The sequence below is a fragment of the Marmota marmota genome, unplaced genomic scaffold (assembly GCF_001458135.2).
Source record: "Marmota marmota marmota unplaced genomic scaffold, marMar, whole genome shotgun sequence".
NCBI classification, from domain to species: domain Eukaryota; kingdom Metazoa; phylum Chordata; class Mammalia; order Rodentia; family Sciuridae; genus Marmota; species Marmota marmota.
Genome location: NW_025999894.1, coordinates 1,590,732 through 1,609,421, shown reverse-complemented (window position 1 = coordinate 1,609,421; position 18,690 = coordinate 1,590,732). Strand labels below are relative to the sequence as shown.

At 46.9% G+C, this 18,690-nt stretch overlaps 2 protein-coding genes across 2 annotated transcripts; one reads left to right on the top strand and one right to left on the bottom strand.

Moving 5' to 3' along the window:
* Positions 1-8: 8 nt before the first annotated feature.
* On the top strand, positions 9-1,446 carry Rasd1 (ras related dexamethasone induced 1). The gene has a single exon (XM_015503485.2). The coding sequence runs from the start codon at positions 431-433 to the stop codon at positions 713-715; it is 285 nt and encodes a 94-aa protein (XP_015358971.2). The 5' UTR covers positions 9-430; the 3' UTR covers positions 716-1,446.
* A 1,384-nt stretch (positions 1,447-2,830) lies between these two features.
* Positions 2,831-15,850, bottom strand: Med9 (mediator complex subunit 9). The gene is given in 4 exon segments (XM_015503462.2): positions 2,831-4,694; positions 15,610-15,776; positions 15,778-15,810; positions 15,812-15,850. Coding segments are annotated over 4 exon segments (441 nt in total). The 5' UTR covers positions 15,836-15,850; the 3' UTR covers positions 2,831-4,477.
* Positions 15,851-18,690: the final 2,840 nt, after the last annotated feature.

Sequence of the window (18,690 nt, the reverse complement as noted above, 5' to 3'; positions counted from 1 at the left end):
TCCAGGCTAACCCTGCGAGGGCCGGCTGGCGGCGCGGCGCGGCGGGTCCCACTTCTGCGCTCTGAGCTTTGCGCTTAAGCGCACCGCGCGCCTCGCGCGGCTGCGGGAGCCCTTTGGCAGCCGCCCTCACCTCTCTGTCCCCTGTCCCCGCTCTGCAGGAGACGTTTTCATCCTGGTGTTCAGCCTGGACAACCGCGACTCCTTCGAGGAGGTGCAGAGGCTCAAGCAGCAGATCTTAGACACCAAGTCTTGCCTCAAGAACAAAACTAAGGAGAACGTGGACGTGCCCCTGGTCATCTGCGGGAACAAGGGGGACCGGGACTTCTACCGCGAGGTGGAGCAGCGCGAGATCGAGCAGCTGGTGGGCGACGACCCCCAGCGCTGCGCCTACTTCGAGATTTCAGCCAAGAAGAACAGCAGCCTAGACCAGATGTTCCGCGCGCTCTTCGCCATGGCCAAGCTGCCGAGCGAGATGAGCCCCGACCTGCACCGCAAGGTGTCGGTGCAGTACTGCGACGTGCTGCACAAAAAGGCGCTGCGGAACAAGAAGCTGCTGCGGGCCGGCAGCGGGGGCGGCGGCGACCCGGGGGACGCCTTCGGCATTGTGGCGCCCTTCGCGCGCAGGCCCAGCGTGCACAGCGACCTCATGTACATCCGCGAGAAGGCCAGCGGCGGCGGCCAGGCCAAGGACAAGGAGCGCTGCGTCATTAGCTAGGAGCCCCCCACCGCGCCGGCGACACAATCCAAGGAGGACTTTTTTTGTGTAAGTCAAATTCGACGCCTGGGCCAGCCTGGGCGCGCCCCGGGCCGCGAGTGCACGCGGACTGGTGTCTTCCCTTCGCGAAACCCGGCCTCGCGCACTGTGAAGGCGCCACCAAACAGAGAAGGGACGGTCATCTGCTCCGGAAGGAAGGAGAACTGGCAAAGACCTGGACTCCCCCACCTTTGAGCCTCTCTGTTGGCGTCCTCCACCCTCACAACGTGGATGGTGGCCCAGCAGAGGGGGCATTTCTTTTTTTTTTTTTTTTTTAATCAGAGACCAGAGAATGAGAGTAGGGAGGGGGTGAAGCGAAGTTCACCAGCCACTGTTGGGCATCAAGTAACCGGTCCTGCCTGGCTTTAGCCTGAGGGTCAGGACCCTTGGGGCATTATCTTGTCTGTGATTCCCCATTGCTGGTAACAGCTGGCAAAGGCCTCTGTCCTCCAGAAAAAAACTGGCAGGGGTGCGTGGGTCAAGTCATAGCCAAGAGACTTGTTTACATGTGTGTGTGTGAAGTTGCACAAAGGAAAAACAAAACAGAAAACTTGCACTTTAATAGTAGTTCCGCTGTTGACATGGACATGAACAAAATCCTATCCAGGTGTTTATACTGTGTGTGTGTGTGAAACTCTAAAGTTATTGTTGTTGTTTTTTTAATATAAAATAAAATAATTTAACATGGAAAACACGGCTTTCTTTGCTTCTAGAAGGGGTTGGGGGAGAAGGGAGGAGGCTGGGTTTCGGCTGCAGTGACTTGGACATCACCTTCTCCAGAACAGGAGAATAACCCTGCCCTTCTGGAAACAGCTTCAAGCCTCATGGGGGAGGAAACTAAAAAAAAACTCCAGATGAAGGGGCTTCTAGAAAATCAGGACAGAGAAGGATTTCAGGGATCTCCCTAAAAAAAAATCTTTCTAGCCATCTACCTGCTTATTCTCCTTTAGCCCGGTCACCTTGGGCTTGGTGTTCTGAGTGAACATTCTTATTTCCTCTTCTGTAGAACTGATTTCTCACTCATCACAGGGCAGACCCAAGCTACAGAAGCTTGTCAAACTTGAAATGCAGATTGTTTGACACTTGGGCCTGACTGTCACAAATAAGAAAATGGAACCAGGGAGACCCATGGGGAGCAGGCTTGTGCTGGACCCTTGTCCTCTTGCCCCAGGGTTATGTGACTAGAGATAGTTAAGATCCCCACTGCCTCCAGCTCCCCCTGTAGCTTCCAAAGGCACTTGCTGCCCTGGGTGGGGTCCCTCAGTGGTTAAGGCCATCTGCTTGTAACTCCTGACCCAGCTCTGTGTAAGCTTGAAACAAGTGACACCTGCTAAAGCTCAGATTCATCACCTGAGAAATACAGAGAAGGCCCTCCACATGGAGTAGCTGTGGGGATTCAATGTGACACAAGTAGCACAAGTGCCTGCCACCCAGTAACCCACACAACTGGTGGCTTCTTAGAGGGTGCTCAGCTCCCTGTGAAGGAGACTCAAAACTAGGGAAGGGACTTCAGCCCTGCTCTGGTGAGGGCCACTCCCTGCCAGTACTAGACCTCCTCAAATTACCAAAAGTTACCAAACAACCCACCCCCCCACCTCCCTGGGAGGAGGGATAGCCCAGAGGTGGCTCACACAGGCCCATTCACCTGTGGGACAGATGCTGCTCTTGAGGAACAGTTCTTCTTCTTCTTCTTTTTTTTTTTTTTTTGGTACCGGAGATTGAAACCAGGGTACCTTACCACTGAGCTACATCCCCAGATCTTTTTTTATTTATCTTGAGATAGGTCTTGCGAAGTTGCCCTGGATGGCCATCTGTCTCTCAGCCTCCAGAGTAACTGGGATTACAGGCATGTACCACTGTGCCCAGCAATTACTGTTTTTATGTTGTTTAACTGCACTACAAGGAGAGGGGCAAGGAGCAGAGGGTGTTCACATTTTATTCTTTGTCTCAGCAAAGTGAATACCTTCCTCTCAACTATGCAAGATACACCCACTATGAATTCCTGGGCATAAAAAACCATGATCCCCTGGGTTTGACCCCCCAGCACTGCAAAAGCAAACACAAAAAACCCGGGTGTCCCAGCAATAGAGCAATAAGTACATTTAATCATACATTGGAAAAATATCACAAATCAAATCATGGAAAACAGAGAAGTTCATCCCCCCCACACGCACCATCTCCATTTCAGACTCCCAGAAAGGCCCTAAAGGTCTTGTATTTTTACGTGTTTCATGTTTCATGGTATTTGGTTAGAGCCTTAAAATTGGCCCACCTGCTACTCTGAAACTTTAAGAATAACTGATTCAGTTAAATAACAGTCCCAAGATAGAACTGGTCCAATAGGTGGCCACCCACTTAAACTCAGAGCCTACTCTTCTGGCCAAAGCCTGTCTTTGAAACCCAGCCATCTTCTGACAGGTGGCTGCAGGCTGACACCACTAGAACCCCTACTAAAAACATCTCCAACCAGTACTTCTGCCAACGAGGCCAGTCAACGGGTACCTGCTAAGCCCCTGAGCTGGTCAGCAGATTATGTGCCCATTTCTAGATGCAATCAATATTCAGTTACTTCTCACCTCACTCTTAAGAGTCAGGGGAAGAACTGCTGTCATACCCACTGCAGAGAAGGGGAGAGCACACATAGTGTCCCATCAGAAAAAAATCATGGAGCTGGGGGAGTGAGGGCTGTTTATAAACATGTAAGAACTAGAATCTGGCCTTGTAACTTCTAGACCTAGCCCGCCCATCCCATCAGAACCGATCCAGAACTCCCTTGTCACACCTGGCTGAGGGGACATCCCAACTGCCACTGAGAGCCCCCTTCTCAACAAAAAGTGCACTGTGAACCCTTTTGTTTGCAGGAGAGCCAACAGGGCTGTCTGTGGTGAGAAGCCCAGAGGGGAAATAATGGTTTGAGCCGGGGCAATGGGTATCATGGGGAGATCTGCTCTTGGATCTAAAACTCTATTTGAGCCTGCAAGCCAAGGTCCGGCCCTCTCCATCCCTGGGGAAGCACTGTGGCTGTGGAAAGTTGGCTCTTCTCCATCACTAACTGAAGGTGACAGAAGACAATGGCAGCAAGAGCCGAACAGAAAGGAAGACTGAGCCTGGAGTCAGCGGCAGCCTGGCGGTGGGGGGGCACTGAGGGGACACCCCCACCCCACCCCCCCACCCCCACCCCCACTCCCTGGCTCAAACATAAAAGGAACCAAACTGTTTTGGAGAGGGGAGAGAAAGCCACCCACCCTCTGGCCTTTCAGAACAAGGCTCATTCTCTCACAGTCTTCTTTAATCATATTAAACCCATGCCATATGAGTACAGGCCTAATTTGTCCAGTGAATTCTATGCAAATGTTTCACCAAACGGCTGCTAACAGGAACAATATGTACCTGGTACATGCTGATTGTATCAGAGGTGGGAGGAGCGGAGGGCAGGAAGCAAGGAAGAGCCGCCTCCTTTCCTACTGTGCTCTTCAGATCTGCGGGAGGGACCCAGACACACAGCAGATGGCCCCCTCCCCAGTACAGGGCAGCCCTTCCCCCCAGCCTCAGGAATCCTCTGGCTTCCAGTGGCAGACGCTCAAGTCGGCATGCCTTAGCCACATGGGTATGTACAGCTTGCGGCTGGTGAGGCCAGGCTCAGAGCTAGAGTCCAGAGGAACTGTGGGCAAGGAAGCCGGCTGCCTCCCCTGCCTTCCTCTGGGTCCTGGACACTGGCGGCCTCTACTCCTTGGGGATCTCGAACATGCAGAGGCTCTTGTACTTCTGCAGGAGCTCGTTCTTGGTCCTGACCTGCTCCCGGAGGCTGTGCAGCTGCTGCTGCTGCTGCTCAGGGCTCAGGTGAATGCCCGGCATGGTGCTGATGAGCTTCCGCATCTCCTGGAACTTGGTTTTGAGGGCATTCAGGTCCTGGTGGACATCTGGGCTGTCCTTGTCCATGCTGTGGAGGGCAGAAGACAGTCATTAGCACTCACAGTTCACACCCACACCTGGCTTCCCTGTGCTGCATCCTACAATATTTTTTTGAACACTTGTGTGATGTGTCTGTTGACCCAACGAGGCCGAGCACCCCAGAAGGCAGGGACCAGTTCTCTCCTACAATACCCCCTTGTCCAGCACACTCCCAAAGTCAAATGCTTAATCCTGCTCTTCAGTCCACCACCAGCCCTCTGAGGGCAGGGACTGCGTCTGCCTCATCCACAGTTGTCTCCCCATCCCTGACCACTGGACCCCCACAGACTCTCAAGAAGTATTTGTTGAAATGCTTGCTTGGCAAATAAGTTCATAAATTTATGTTGAACAAATAAACCATTACCAACCATCAACTGATTCATGTCAAACCAAAATGCTGATATACCACATTTTGTCTAACTTGAGCCATTTCTAGCCAATCAGAGACTTTGCAGCTAGCAACAGCTAATGTTAGCCAAGGTTTGATGCTCACTTGAACCTGTTAATATAAAGACTAATTTCCACAGAGCTATTCATAAATATTACATCAGTTACAAATACTGGAAATTTTCAGCAGGTTCAGGCTTTCTCCTATCACAGCAATGCAAACTCCTGGCCTTCAGGGTCAAGCTCATTTTGAAGGCTGATTGTTCGCTTCATCTCCCAGCTATTATTGGTTGCACAGAGACCCACCTTTCCTGTCACTACCAAATTAAAGCAAAACAAGGATGAAAACCCTCAACTTATATCAGAGAAATGGCCCACCAGTGGCACCTATGCATTTTCCAGAAGTTAGTGGATAAGTTTTGGCAAAAGCAATTGAGACTAAAAACGAAACACCAATTCCATAAGCTGTTCTCTAAAAGGAAGGCACAGACGCGTGGGGGAAACTGTCAATGATCATGTATTTTTTAATAAACATTCATCCCTGGTGGGGAATTTCAACCCAGATGGTGCTAATTCATGTTTATTATTCATCATTTCTCTGCTAATGCAGACAGAATACCTATCTCTCCTGCAGATCCACCAGCTACTTCTCATACCTTGCGAATCAGACGGCCACCAGGATCTGCTCATTATTTATCAACAGGTCTAAATTCAGGTGAAACTTAGAGAATCAGTCATCTCTATTAGGGAATGTGTGGCCAAGCCAATGTTTCTTGCTGTCGTTAGATGCCCTCAGTTTAGAAATACGATTAACAGTAGACCTTAATTCAGCTGCTAGGGAGGGGTAACTGGAGCTCATGAGGACCGCAAATGGTTTGGAAGGAAGCAAACAGGGAGCAATACTCTTCTGTGGTGCTGGGGATGGAATCCAGGGCCTCCTGCAAGCTAGGCAAGCACTCTACCACTCAACTATACTCCCAGCCAGGGAACATCTTTTAACTCTCAGCTCAAATCCACAATCCAGATAGAAACCATCTGGAATCTTGAAAGCATTATACTTGGATGGCATGTGAGCTAACACACTGTTACGAATTTAAGTCCCAAGGAAATTTTGAAATTAAAATTCAGCTTTAAGAAAACTGATTCACATCACATAAAACTTTCCAAAACAGTAAAAACAAAACAAATTAAAAATTCATGAAATTAAAATGTGGAAGAAAGTTATGGTAATCCAGTTGTTAAAGCAAAACTAAGCTTTAGGGCCTAATCTGGCCCAAAAGAAAAATTCTGAAGTGGGCCATGTTTAAGATGCTTATTTCTGAAAACCCCCAAATCTCCAGCGTTTCCCATTCTTTATCCAGTAAACTTTTAGGAGAGGAGAAGGTCTTCAGAAAAAGCTGCCTAGAGGGGAGCGGAGCTGAAAGAGGGCCCCTCTGTGAGCTGCTCACCTGCCCTAGTTGGTGCAGTAAATAGCACACAAGTCCTGGGGCGAGGAAAACACGCTATTCACATGCTATTATTCGAGAACTGGCTCGAACCAAGTGGGAACCTGCCAAGCCAGAATGACTGTGAAATACCCAGGCCCAAAGAAAAGGAGCAGGCCCAAATATCGAGTGAATAAAAGCAGAAAGCTCTAAGTGGGCCTGCCTTTGTCCTCAATGTTAGTCATCATCCAACTTTAGAAGGTTAAAAAAAAGAGAGAGCGAGACTAGGTCAAGAAGGATAATAATCACACAAACAAGGGCAAAGTCGGGGCACTTTGGTCCCACCTACTATGCTTTTTAAAGGAGCGGACAAAAATATTACTGCTGAGGTGGTACTCGAGTGTCCTTCCAGCAGGCCACAGAGATATCTGGATAAGTATCTCCAAATTCATAAAAACCACAGGTTTAGGTGGACACTTGTAAGAATCACAACTTCATTTTCTTTGTTCTTTGATTTTTTTATAGCACAGATGCAAAAGAGCAACAACAGGATAGTGTGTCCACTGGCAAGTTAGTAGCAAAAGAAACCCATGGGATCAACTGAAGCCAACCTCTTCTCAAACTTGATGGTCACTTCTTTTGACCTCTGAGTGGCATCTGACCTGGTTTCTCCTATCCTCCTTCAAAACCTCCATCACCCTCAGGTATGCGTCCCTGTCTTATCCCAGTGGCTCTACTGTGGACTAGTGTCCTCAGCTCTCCCCTGCTCCAGCCTCTCCTCCTACCACGCTAACTTCGGTAGCTTCATCCTTCCAAAACTTTTATTTTCTTCTTAATATTAATAAGTGCTTGAAAGAAAAAATTCAAAAGTGATAGGCACAAAGACTTAGAAAAAGGAAACCCCTTTAATCTCAGGTCCCAGAGGTAACCCGTGTTGGTAGGCAATGCATACTACTTCAGATCACTTTAAAACACAGTATAAAAATACATGCATACCCTTCTTCTGTGTTTTGACAGAAATGTAGCCATACTTGGTTCTAATCCCCCCCCCCCACCTAAAAATGCACCTTTGGAGATCTTTCTGTATTAACATATATAAATTAAACAGCTAAATTATTTCTGAAGTGGGCCATGTTTAAGATGCTTATTCTGATGTGTTTGGAATGCCTGCAATTTATCAGAATGGTAATGAGCACTTTATACCTACACCTTTATGTACTGTGCAAGTATTTTGGTAAGATAATTTCCCACCAGTGAAAAATCTGGGTCAAAAGTTCTGTGATTTTTGACAAATATCACCAAACTGCCCTCTCAGCTGGGTGAGGTGGTATACCGGTAATCCCCGCTACTCGGGGTGGGGGACTGACCCGGAGGATCGAAAGTTCGAGACCAGCCTGGGCAACTTGGACTCCATGTCAAAGAAAAAAATACAACAAAACAACCCTCAGAAAAGCTGTAATGACGTACACTCCCTCCCTGCACACCATCCTCCTACCCTGGCAAGGCTGGCTGTTCCTTCCCTAGCAGCTGTGTTCCTCTGCCCCAGTTTGGCCAGCCCCCAAGCAGCCCTGGAGCCTCACACTCCTGCTTCATGTTGCATTCTCTTCAGGGAGTAACAACAAAAGGTTTTGCTGCTAAAAGAAGTTTTTTTGGGGAAAAAAAGCTGCTCTACCAAATGCCCTTGGACTTGACAGCCACTCCCAACTCTGTGGATGCGGAGAGCACCTTCCCGCCAGCCCTCCTACCTGCCTCTAGCTTCCTCCTTCCCGTTGTCATTGATGATCTTCTCCCTGGAGTCTGGGAACCCATAACATCCAAAGTGGGCCACACCCATGCCACTGGTGAACTCAAGGCTGTCCTCTCAGACTTGGTCTGTGTCCCCTCCACTCTACCTTCCAGAGACCCTACAGACTGTCCACTGTCACTGCCTTCCTGGACACTGAGTCCTCCCCTCCATGCCCTCTGCCTCACCTACCTGCATAGATCACTGCTGCTTAAAAATTCCAGCTGGCCCTCAGCTCCCAGAAAACACCTGCTGGGCAAGTTTGAACTGTGAGGGGGCCACCACTGCTACCCACAAGTGCCTCTAGCCTTCAAGACTCAAGGCTCGGCTTCCCACTCTTCCTAGAACTGCCCCTCCCCTTTGCCCCCAGCATTTCTCCCACTGTGCTAAGTAAGCGCTGGCCAGGAAGGCTGACTTCATGGGGCCTGCGGTCTTCTGGGTCAGTGATATCAAAGGGACAGAAATGAAGTGGAAGAGGAGTGAAGAGGCTTCAAGCTGGCCAGGAAGCGACTCTTCCAAGCAGGACCCAACCCTTTCTATCTGGGCACTCATCCTCTTCCCTGGGACAGGGCTGAAGGACAAGGGTGTGAAGCACAGGCTGCAGGAGCTGCTCCCAGACCTCGCTGGTGTGGGCGGGCCCTGCTCCTCTGCAGAAGTATGGAGGGGCCACGGCTCAGCCCTGGAGCAGGCCTCAGCTGGTGTGGAGGGCGGGAGGATCAAAACAGACCTTGTGTGGGAAGAGGCAGGTCAATAACACCGTGTTCCCATGGAGGAGGTCTCGCTGACCTGCCACTGCAAGAGGACTTGTTTCAAAAGCTTGGTTAGCTGGGAGGGACAGCTTGGTGTGCCATCACTTGAATTCCCTCTGTGGGGTCAAGGGTGGCTCCCCTGTACCCACCTAGCAACCTCAGACATTTTAAAGGAAAATGTTTTATTAAAAACGTGTTGTGAAAGTACCCCTAAAGACAGACTACTCTAACTGGGTGGGCCGAACCCGCAGGCAGGCAGGACCAGCACAACTCAGAATTCCTAGGCTGGGACACATAGTTCCAGACTCAGATGAGATTTGGTAAATTTAAAGGAAAAGTCATTGTATCTTTCCTTGGTCTCACTTATCTCATTTCTTGCTTCTTTTACTATGTATCTCCTTTTATTATAGAGCTTTTATATATACAGAGAAAGGTCTCAAAAGACTTGGTATTTATATTTCTTATAGGCATTATTCTTTTCTTTTTATCTATTTTTGGTGCTTGTTTTTCAGTACTGGGGACTGAACTTGGGCACTCTAGCACTGTCTTAGAGAGATAGAGCCTTTTTAAATTTTTATTTTGACACAGGGTCTCACTAAATTGCTGAAGCTAGCTTCAAAGTTGGGACTCTCCTGCCTCGGCTTCCTGAATTGCTGGGATTACTGGCATGTGCCACTGATTCTGGCTCCTTATTCTTTTAAAATAAAATAAATGTAGAGAGTTTCAGTTGTTCGTTCAACTATGGGAAGATGCCAGGAGGAACAAGAGTTCCCACTCCAAGCAGGGTGGTCCCAGGTGGAGATTCTGGGAGCCAGGCAGGGTCCTGGGGTACAGTGGAGGTCTGGCTTACAGAGTTCTCCAATCACAGGAGGTGGCCTCTGAGAAAGCCCCTAAAGAACATGCATCATTCCCACGAGGACTTCATCCCCCTAAAGGCAGTTGCAGCGGAAAAGTCCCTGTTCTGGGTTTTGCAATGGGTGGTCCAGGCACGAGAAGTGAGGCGGTCTGCTGGGATCCCTGAGTGGAGGGCTAAAGGTCTGGGCTCCATTTGGGATGAGGAGGAGGACCTAGGGAATTTTGAGTAGAGAAAAATTCCTGTGCATGCTATCAAGTTAGATAACTTGATAGCATGCACAGGATGAATTAGAGAAGAGAGTTTAAAGACAAAGAGATTAATTAAGAAGTGATTATTAGATCTAAAAAATGAGATTAGGTCTAGCTGATGAATGGTCTCAACAGGTTTGAGAGTAAGCAAGCAGGTTCAAGACAAAAATGGTCCACAAAATCAAAAGAATTGCCATCTCAGATACATTACTAGGAAACTGGGCTGGGAAGGTAAGAGATGTTGCAGGGGAAACCAGGCAAGAACAAGGGGGGGACAAGTACACCTTAAATGGGAAGTAAAGGTACCATGAGGATTTTAGGACTAAAACAGTTTGGTACGAGAGAACAGAGTGTTGAGAAGTACACCAGAAAACATATGGGAAATCAATATATAATAAGGGCAGCAGCCCCAGCAGGCACAATAAGGAATATCCACTAAATGGCTGTGGGAAGAAGTGGCGAGCTGACTCCCCTACTCTCCACCAAAACAAGTTCCAGAAGCACCAAAAATCCAAAGTACATACCACAATCATAAAAGTCTTAGGAAAAGGGAATTAATATTTATCATTTTAGAGTGTCAAGGCCTTTTATCTTTTTCCTTTTCCTTTTTTTTTTGTGGTGCTGAGGATCAGACCCAGGATCTCATGCATGCCAGGCAAGCTCTACCACCAACCACATCCCCAGACTTAAGGCCTAAGAAGGCCAAAATCAGAAGCCAGAAAGGAAAAGCTTAACAACTCTGACTACATGAAATTACACAACACTGAATGAAATAAAACACAAGAAAAAAAAAAGATTGTGAACAAAGATGGAAAAAAAAGCAACAACTTGAGGGATTATTTGTAATATTTGACAAAGGCATCACTTCCTTACTGTACAAAAGTCAAAAAGAGGGGAAAGTACAAATGATGCATAAAATTGCATATTAAAAGATTTTTTTCTAAATTAACAAAAGAAAGAGATCAGTCTATAATTTCTGACCTGTCAAATCAGCTAAAGTTAAAAGTTGGATGGTGACAGCAGTGGTGTGGGAGAAGACATAAGTACAGTTTGGAAGCACAAACTGACACAATGTTTCTGAATTTCCTAATAGTGATCAAATTTTAAATTTGTATAACCCATTGCTAGAACTTTCCCCTGCAGAGACTCCTGAGGATCAACAGGATGACAAAGAGGCCAACTGCAGTACTGGAGGCCAACACAAAAGCCCAGGCACAACGAGTGTCCTTGAGGGAAGAACAGGTTAACAAGTGATGGCATGTTCATAAGATGGACTAGTATGAGTTTTGGGATGAGGGAGGAAGCTGGGTGGAGCCGAGGGGAAAGATCACTTTCATCTCGTATCTATATGTACTCTTGGAATCCATCTACCACTTTAATTTTTTTTTTAATGCTTTTGGGGTGGCAGATTTATGGGCCACTTTTGGTTAAAAGAATTCTTAAGTTAATTGAAGCAGCCCGTCTACAGGACTTAGCTTTGGAGGAGTTAAGCTAAATGATATAGCACTGTAAACCGAGTAGTAGCTATCAAAATAAAAAATACATATGCCCTTCTCTGCTCTAGCAATTCCACTGCTAAGGATTTACCTCACCATAAATGTAGAGAAACAAAAGGACACTTACTTACTCCAGAGCTGCTGGCAACAGCAAAAATTAGAAAACACCTAAAAGCACATATGCAGACTAGTTACATAAGTCATGGTACATCCGTGAGACGGAATTCTCTGCAGTGGCCTTAATGAGGCAGATCTCTATGCGCAGTACAGAAAGGTGCCCACAGCAGACTAATGAGTGAAAAGGCACAATACAAGGCACATGGTCTCCATTTGTGTACATATTTGAAAAGACAAACACATATAATCCCTGGAAGGAAGCTTAAGTATTCATAGCAGTTATATCTGGCTGTGCTTCTGGCTGTGCAACTGTGACTTAGGAAATAATTAAAAGAAAAGACTGATATAATCAGCTGAATTCTTTATAAGAACAGGAAAGGCTGTATTTGCTACTTTGTTTACTTCCTTATTCATCCCTCAAGAATGGACTGTTGGGGAAGTTTGAAAAAAGAGGAGATGAAGGACCTTGGAGAGCCACCCTGGGTGACTAGGTCTGGTCCCAGCCCTCATCATCTGGGGCCAGGCCTGCCAGGCCCATGTCCCACCTGGCTTCCAAGCAAACCTCATAGGACAAAGTCCTGCTTCCTACAGAGGATGTGCTATAGCATACCCTGGCTCCTCCCTCTTTTTCAGCTCTCCATCCTGACTCCCTTCTAGCTTGGATTATGTTCAGTGCCACCAAACTGGAGAATCAGCTCCAAGAGTCCATGCTATTTCTTGGCTTCATTTCCCACCTCCACACTATTCCTATGCCACCCTTCCTCCCTCTCATTTCAGACTTATCATTGGCATCATCCTCTGTAAGCCTCTGGCTCCTCCAGGCTTTCTGAGGTCTCCTGGCCCTGGCTCCCCTGCCCTTACCACAGTTCACATCCCCTTCCCTATTTAGCCCATAAACTCAAATACGTAACACACCAAAGGCTTCCAGACTGAATCCTAGCTTCATCCCATAGTGACAGTCTCTTTCTTCACATGAACTGATCTGGCTTTTTGGTGGGAGAAAGAGTCTTTTCCTCTGTGTTTTTCTTCTCTAATGTCTTTTCACTGGGGCTGGTCAGACATCTCAGAGGAGGAACCTCATTCTCTTTGTCCAAGCTAAAAGCCAGGTTTGGAGAAAAAGGGTAGGGATGTGTTACTATTGAGGGGGTGAACTTTCTCTATTTTCAGGATGGCTCGCTACTCCCTACCCCTTCAATATGCCAGATGCCTCTCAATCCAGGTACTCCTGTCTTATTCCTTCTGGAGAATAAATCTTGGGGAAAAGCAATCCTTTAATTGTCTGCCAAGATGGGAAGTAGTCTCTTGGCTGCTTGGAGTGGCTGAATATTCTAGACTCCTAAGTAACCCTCCTGTCCTTAGTCTCCTCCTTAATGTCCAATTTCCAGAGACTGCTGGCACAGTCAGTTTCTGGGATCTGGGAGAAAGCCATGGTCAAAGACAGCTGCTTCAGAATTGTAGGTGAGTTAGCCCTTAACCATCTGTTTTGTGGCAATCACCTCCTGTCCTGCTCTTTTTGATTTTATGCTTTTTTAAAAAGTCCCTTTACTGTCCTTTTACACAAAATGACATGTGACGAACCCACCATCTTTCCCAGGTACACTCTTGAGTATATCTTACAACAACAATTCTATGACTTAAGTATTACTGTTCCTATTTCACAGGCAAAAAAGGAGATCAGAGGAGTTGTCTGCTGAAAGTTACCCACATAGTACATTACAGAGCTATTAATTTGAATCCACTGTTTGAAATCCATTATTAACATATTAAAGATAGAAAAATTATAGCCTGAGAAGATTATTTACCAAGATGATCAGGCAAGCAAGTGTCAGCACCCAGACTTGAATCCAGGACTATCTAACTTCAAAATCTGCTCTCTCTAGTATATTTTACCGCTCCCTTTTTAATGTCAGTCCAACTCAACTGCTCTACCTGAGCTCAAGAATACATACTTAGGGCTGGGTGTGGTGGCATATGCCTGTCATCCCAGCNCTCTTTGGGGTTGGACCCAAGCACTCTACCACTGAGCTACATCCCCAGCACTTTATATTTTGAGATAGGGTTTCATTAAGTTGTCAAGGCTGACCTTGAACTTGCAATCCTCCTGCCTCAGCCTCCTCAATAGCTGGGATGACAGGTATGCACTATAGTCTCTGGCTGGATAATACAGCACTGATCTGAGACTGGTGGGTTTGCATCTGTACTCTGCTTTGAACTCACTGCTGCTGAGAAATGCTACTTCACTGCCACATGTTGATGAAAACAGAACAGTCTGCTTTACCCTATGGATATTTTCATTCCAAGTGAAGCCAAATAAAGTGAGGATGTATGTGAGAACAAAGGCTTTGCAGTTTGGTGGAAGAGCATCAGGCCATCACAGCAAGTAAATCCATGCTACCTAAACCTTAAAGAAGCTGGCGCATTAACACTCAAGATTTTCAGGTGGCAAAAGGCAATTCCATTTCAGTAAAATATCAAAGTGCATGTTATGTCCTCTGAATATGTCCCCATCCTTAGGCAACAAGACTGTATGTGAAGTCTTTAGACTAGGGCTCAGCAGTGGAGCACTCGCCTGGCACGTGTGAGGAACTGGGTTCGATCCTCAGCATCACATAAAAACAAAATAAATGTATTGTGTCCACCTACAACTAAAAAAAATACATATTTTTTAGGGCTGGGGTTGTGGGTCAGTGGTAGTGTGCTTGCCTAGCATGTGTGAGGCACTGAGTTCGATTCTCAGCACCACATACAAATAAATAAAATAAAGGTTCATCAACAACTAAAAAAAAATATTTAAAAATACATATTTTTTTAAAAAAATGAAGTGCAAAAGAATGACTTAAAAAATAACCTAGGCAAACAGGGGGACAAGAGAGATAATGACGGCATCCTTTGGTACTAAATTAGAACAAAGGATAATGACCGCATCCTTTGGTACTAAATTAGAACAAAGTTAGTACAGGGATCTAATCATTTAGGGCAAGGTATATGTCTTTTTTTCCTATAATGTTTCCTGTGACACTCTTCCTCTCATTTTTTAAAAATTATAGTTTATCCACATTCATATCTTTCCTTCTAATGGTGAGCCCTGTGGAGTTAAAAAGTTGGTCCCTTTTATTGTGTATACTCATAGAATTTGGGGTGAGATGATGTGTATATGTTGAAAACAGGAACCAAATGGGGTAAGGGGTAAGCCTCTCGAATCCAAAAGCCCCAAATCCGAAATGCATCAAAATGCAAAAACTTGACTGCCTCCACGATGCCACAAGCAGAAAATTCCACACTCGAATTCGTGTGGCAGGTTGCAATCAAAACACAGGTGAACTAAAAAAAAATCGTATAAAATTACTTTTTATACTTTTTTTATACTTATATATTATTTTAACTAATATATAATATATATTTATATATTACTTTTGGGAACTTGGGTCCCATCCCCCCCAAATATCTCATGAGGTACATGCAAACATTTCATCATCCTTAAAATATGCAAAGTAGGAAACACTTCTGATCCCTAGCATTTCGGATAAGGGATCTGCAACCTGTATGAACCGTGCTAGGGCTGAGAGCTTAACTTGCTCAAGATGGCAAAGGGGCAAACTTGAGCACCTGGACCCCAGAGCCTGTGCACTGAGTCAATAAGTCGGCTTCTTTCTAAGCCCATCGCTGAACTCTGGAGTAACTCTGTGTGTGGTCTCAGCGAAGGCCGCTTCCGGTCCGGGGTCTCGGTTTCCTCATCTCTGGACACAGAGGCCACCCCAGCGCGCCCAGGCCTCTCGCAGCTCTGAACGGGCGAGACCGGAAGCAAGAGGGAGTGCGGGGGGCTCGTCCTCTCCTAGGCCCTTACCATTTGATGATGTTGTGAACCAAAGGCAAAAAGGAGTAGTTCTCCTCCTTCACGCCCGCGGGTGACTGAGGCCGCGGGGCCGGCGACGGCTGCGTCTGGGGCGCAGCGACCGGAGGCGGCGGCTGAGGAGGCGGCAGCGGCTTGGTCTCAGGCAGCTGCGGCTCGGACCGGGGGCGGTAACGCATCCTCGGCTTGTCGACCCCGCGGCCACCCCGGCGGAAGCCATAGCGGCGCGGGAGTAACAATCAGTAGGAGCCCCCCCCCCCCGCCCCAGGAATCGACCTTCCAAGAGCGTCGCGGACTGTTACGTCACTCTTGTGCACCCGGCCAGGGCGGGGCTCGTAGGGAGGCTCTGAGCGTGCGCACTGGAAACGGGGCGGAGCAAAGGCACGGGAGGTGGGGGCGAGGCAGACTGTTGCTAGGAGGCCGGCGTGGGCGGGTCTGGGGTGGCCTGGATGTGCTTGTGACTCAATAGCTGAATGATTGAAGGAATAATTTAGGGAGTAGGAGATGCATTTCAGACATAATGGCCTATAGTCCTATCTATGTGATCAAGTGGGCACAAAAGCAAAAACACAGGAAGCCCAGAAATAAAGGCTCAGCTTGGCCTAGCCCGTGGGTCTCTCCAGGAACCAATTGGAGCTGCAGGGAGAGCTCCTAGGGGAGCATCTAGGTGAGGCCTGGGCTCACACAGATTCCAGAAAGGAAGAACCTAAGTGCCTACACCATGCAAATCTCCGAGAGGAGGAGCAGAAACCTGGGGACCGAACCCTACAGTGCCTGCCCCCATGCAAAGAACAAAGGACGCAGAAGCAAAGAAATTGTGGTCCCTTCCAAGTTCCTCATGGCTGCTGAGAGAGACACTAATAATTCAACTCCATAAACATTGAGTATGCGCCTGGACCTGCTGGTTGTGGGTGTATGTAGTTGAGGAAGTCTGTCCAGACTTTCAATACAAGGCAGACGTATTCATCCCAAGGAAAAAAATATAACCTGGAAGAAAGGCTGCCTCAGATACTGTCAGTACCTTTGGGCCAGCTCCTTAAGCACTAGGTCCCAGTTGCCCTCCCTCTAAAATCTTATTTAGTCCAGAGACAGGGCAGGGGCTCAACTAAATTCTAGCTTCACATATGTGGTTGACCCTGAGAAGTTTTCTTTGCATGAGAAGCCTCCCTCCTGAGCCCAAGAGGGGGACAGCTGGTAGGTTTGGGTTTATTCTTCTCCAAAAAAGTATGATATATGGGGGCTGCATTAAAAAAAAATTGTTGGATGATGAGGACTTGAGCTAGGAAAGCTATTAATTGGAGCCCATCCTTCCTCATCCACCATCATGGAAGGAAAGAGAGGTAAGAAACCTTACATTCAGGAAGCAGGGTGAACAGCTGCACTTATATCCAAGATGGATGATTTCAAGGAGGGAATGGATGTAGATACTTTCAGGTGCAGTGGGAGGGGCATGTGGACACACAGATCCTAGGGGAAGTGGACTTTGGAGGTGTGCTGTAGAGATCTTTCATTATGAGCCTCAGCACAGCTTTCTATAGCCAGAGCTGCCCAAAGTGACCCAGAGAGAGAGAGAGAGAAAGAGAGCAAATAAAAGGAGGGGACTTCACGGTTTTTCCTTCTTTCTATCCTTGTTCTCCTTCATGTATGATTGAATGAATGGTAGAGAATGGAAGAGAAAAATGCCTGCTGGAATAGGGCCAGATGTGCTCGAATACACCCTTGGAGGCATCTGGAGAATAATGATAGTCTGCCGGGTTTCTGTTCTCGCCACTAAAAGGCCCAGGGGTCACTCCAGTTAAACTGGGCTAACTGAGCTGCACGAAATAACCACACAAGAGACACAATACCTTTTTCTTTGGGGTCGCTGTGACGGCTCCTCTGACCTTAAGGGTCCACGGGAAGAGAGAGAGCACGTGCTGACCCCTTTTATTAAGGAGAAGCTATTAAAATGAGGCAAGGGGTCAGGTTTCAGAGGGCTGAGTATCTTCATGATGTCCACTGTCAGCAGGTTGACTGACACCTGGGTAGGCCACACCCAAGGGCACAGTAAGAGAAGGGGACACACACAAGGCACTTCCATGGAAGATTCTATCCTAAACAGGGCAAGGGGTTATATTGCAAAGGAACAGGTGAGCATAGCTTCACCCATGGGGCTGTAGCAAGACACACCATGCACAAGACACCGATCCTCGCACCCAAGAAGGGTGCCACATTTCTGCGACTGACAGCCTCAGCACCCAGCCAGGGAGTGTAACTCAGTCATGTGTAAGGTTGGCCTCCCACAATAGTCATTACCCAAACTACCATGCGATAAAAATATCTTCAAAAATCAAAGTTACAATCACTATCTCATTTAATTCACCAGGGAAGGTGGATGTTAGTATCCCCTTATCATAGATGGGGAAACTGAGGCTTACAATGGTTACAAGACTGGCCACAGGGTCACATGGTTATGAAGCTTGTCTGACACCCCGTGCTTTTTTCTCAACAGACACTTAGGTGACCTCAAATTCCTCCCTCCTCTTCAACTGTGTGATTTGAAATGTTAAAGTGGGGTTTTATTCACCATTTGAGAAGCAATCCAATAGTTATCAATAATATCTCCATGGCAACCACACGTCATCTTTTCCCTCCCAGTGTGTTTTATAACTTAATCACAAGCCCCAACTTTACCATTGACATAATAATGAGAATGTCTCTTAAAAAAAAAAAAAACAACAAAACACACAACACAACACTTCAGGTATAAATAGTCATGGCTAAAGAAAAACAAATTGGAAACGTAGGCAGCATGAATAAGTATAGTGCATTGACAATTTGCCCTAAAAATAGTTAATATAATTAGTGGCAAAGAGTAAAGCTAACTTCATAACGTTGCAAGCGGATGTCAGAAAAACACTTGCCTGTGCTGGTTTCATTAAAGCTGAAATTGCTGCAAAAAAATGCGTGTCTGTTTATAGCCACTCTTTAAAAGTCAAAAAAAAAAAAAAAAGCCAGATGCTTCATTGATATGTAAGAATGTACTAGAGATTTCCACCAACTGAAATGATTTGGCCATTGCTTTCTCAGGCGGAT

Bases quoted from the DNA above. Each gene is read 5' to 3' on its own strand.
- Rasd1 (XM_015503485.2), top strand. From the start codon at position 431: ATGTTCCGCGCGCTCTTCGCCATGGCCAAGCTGCCGAGCGAGATGAGC.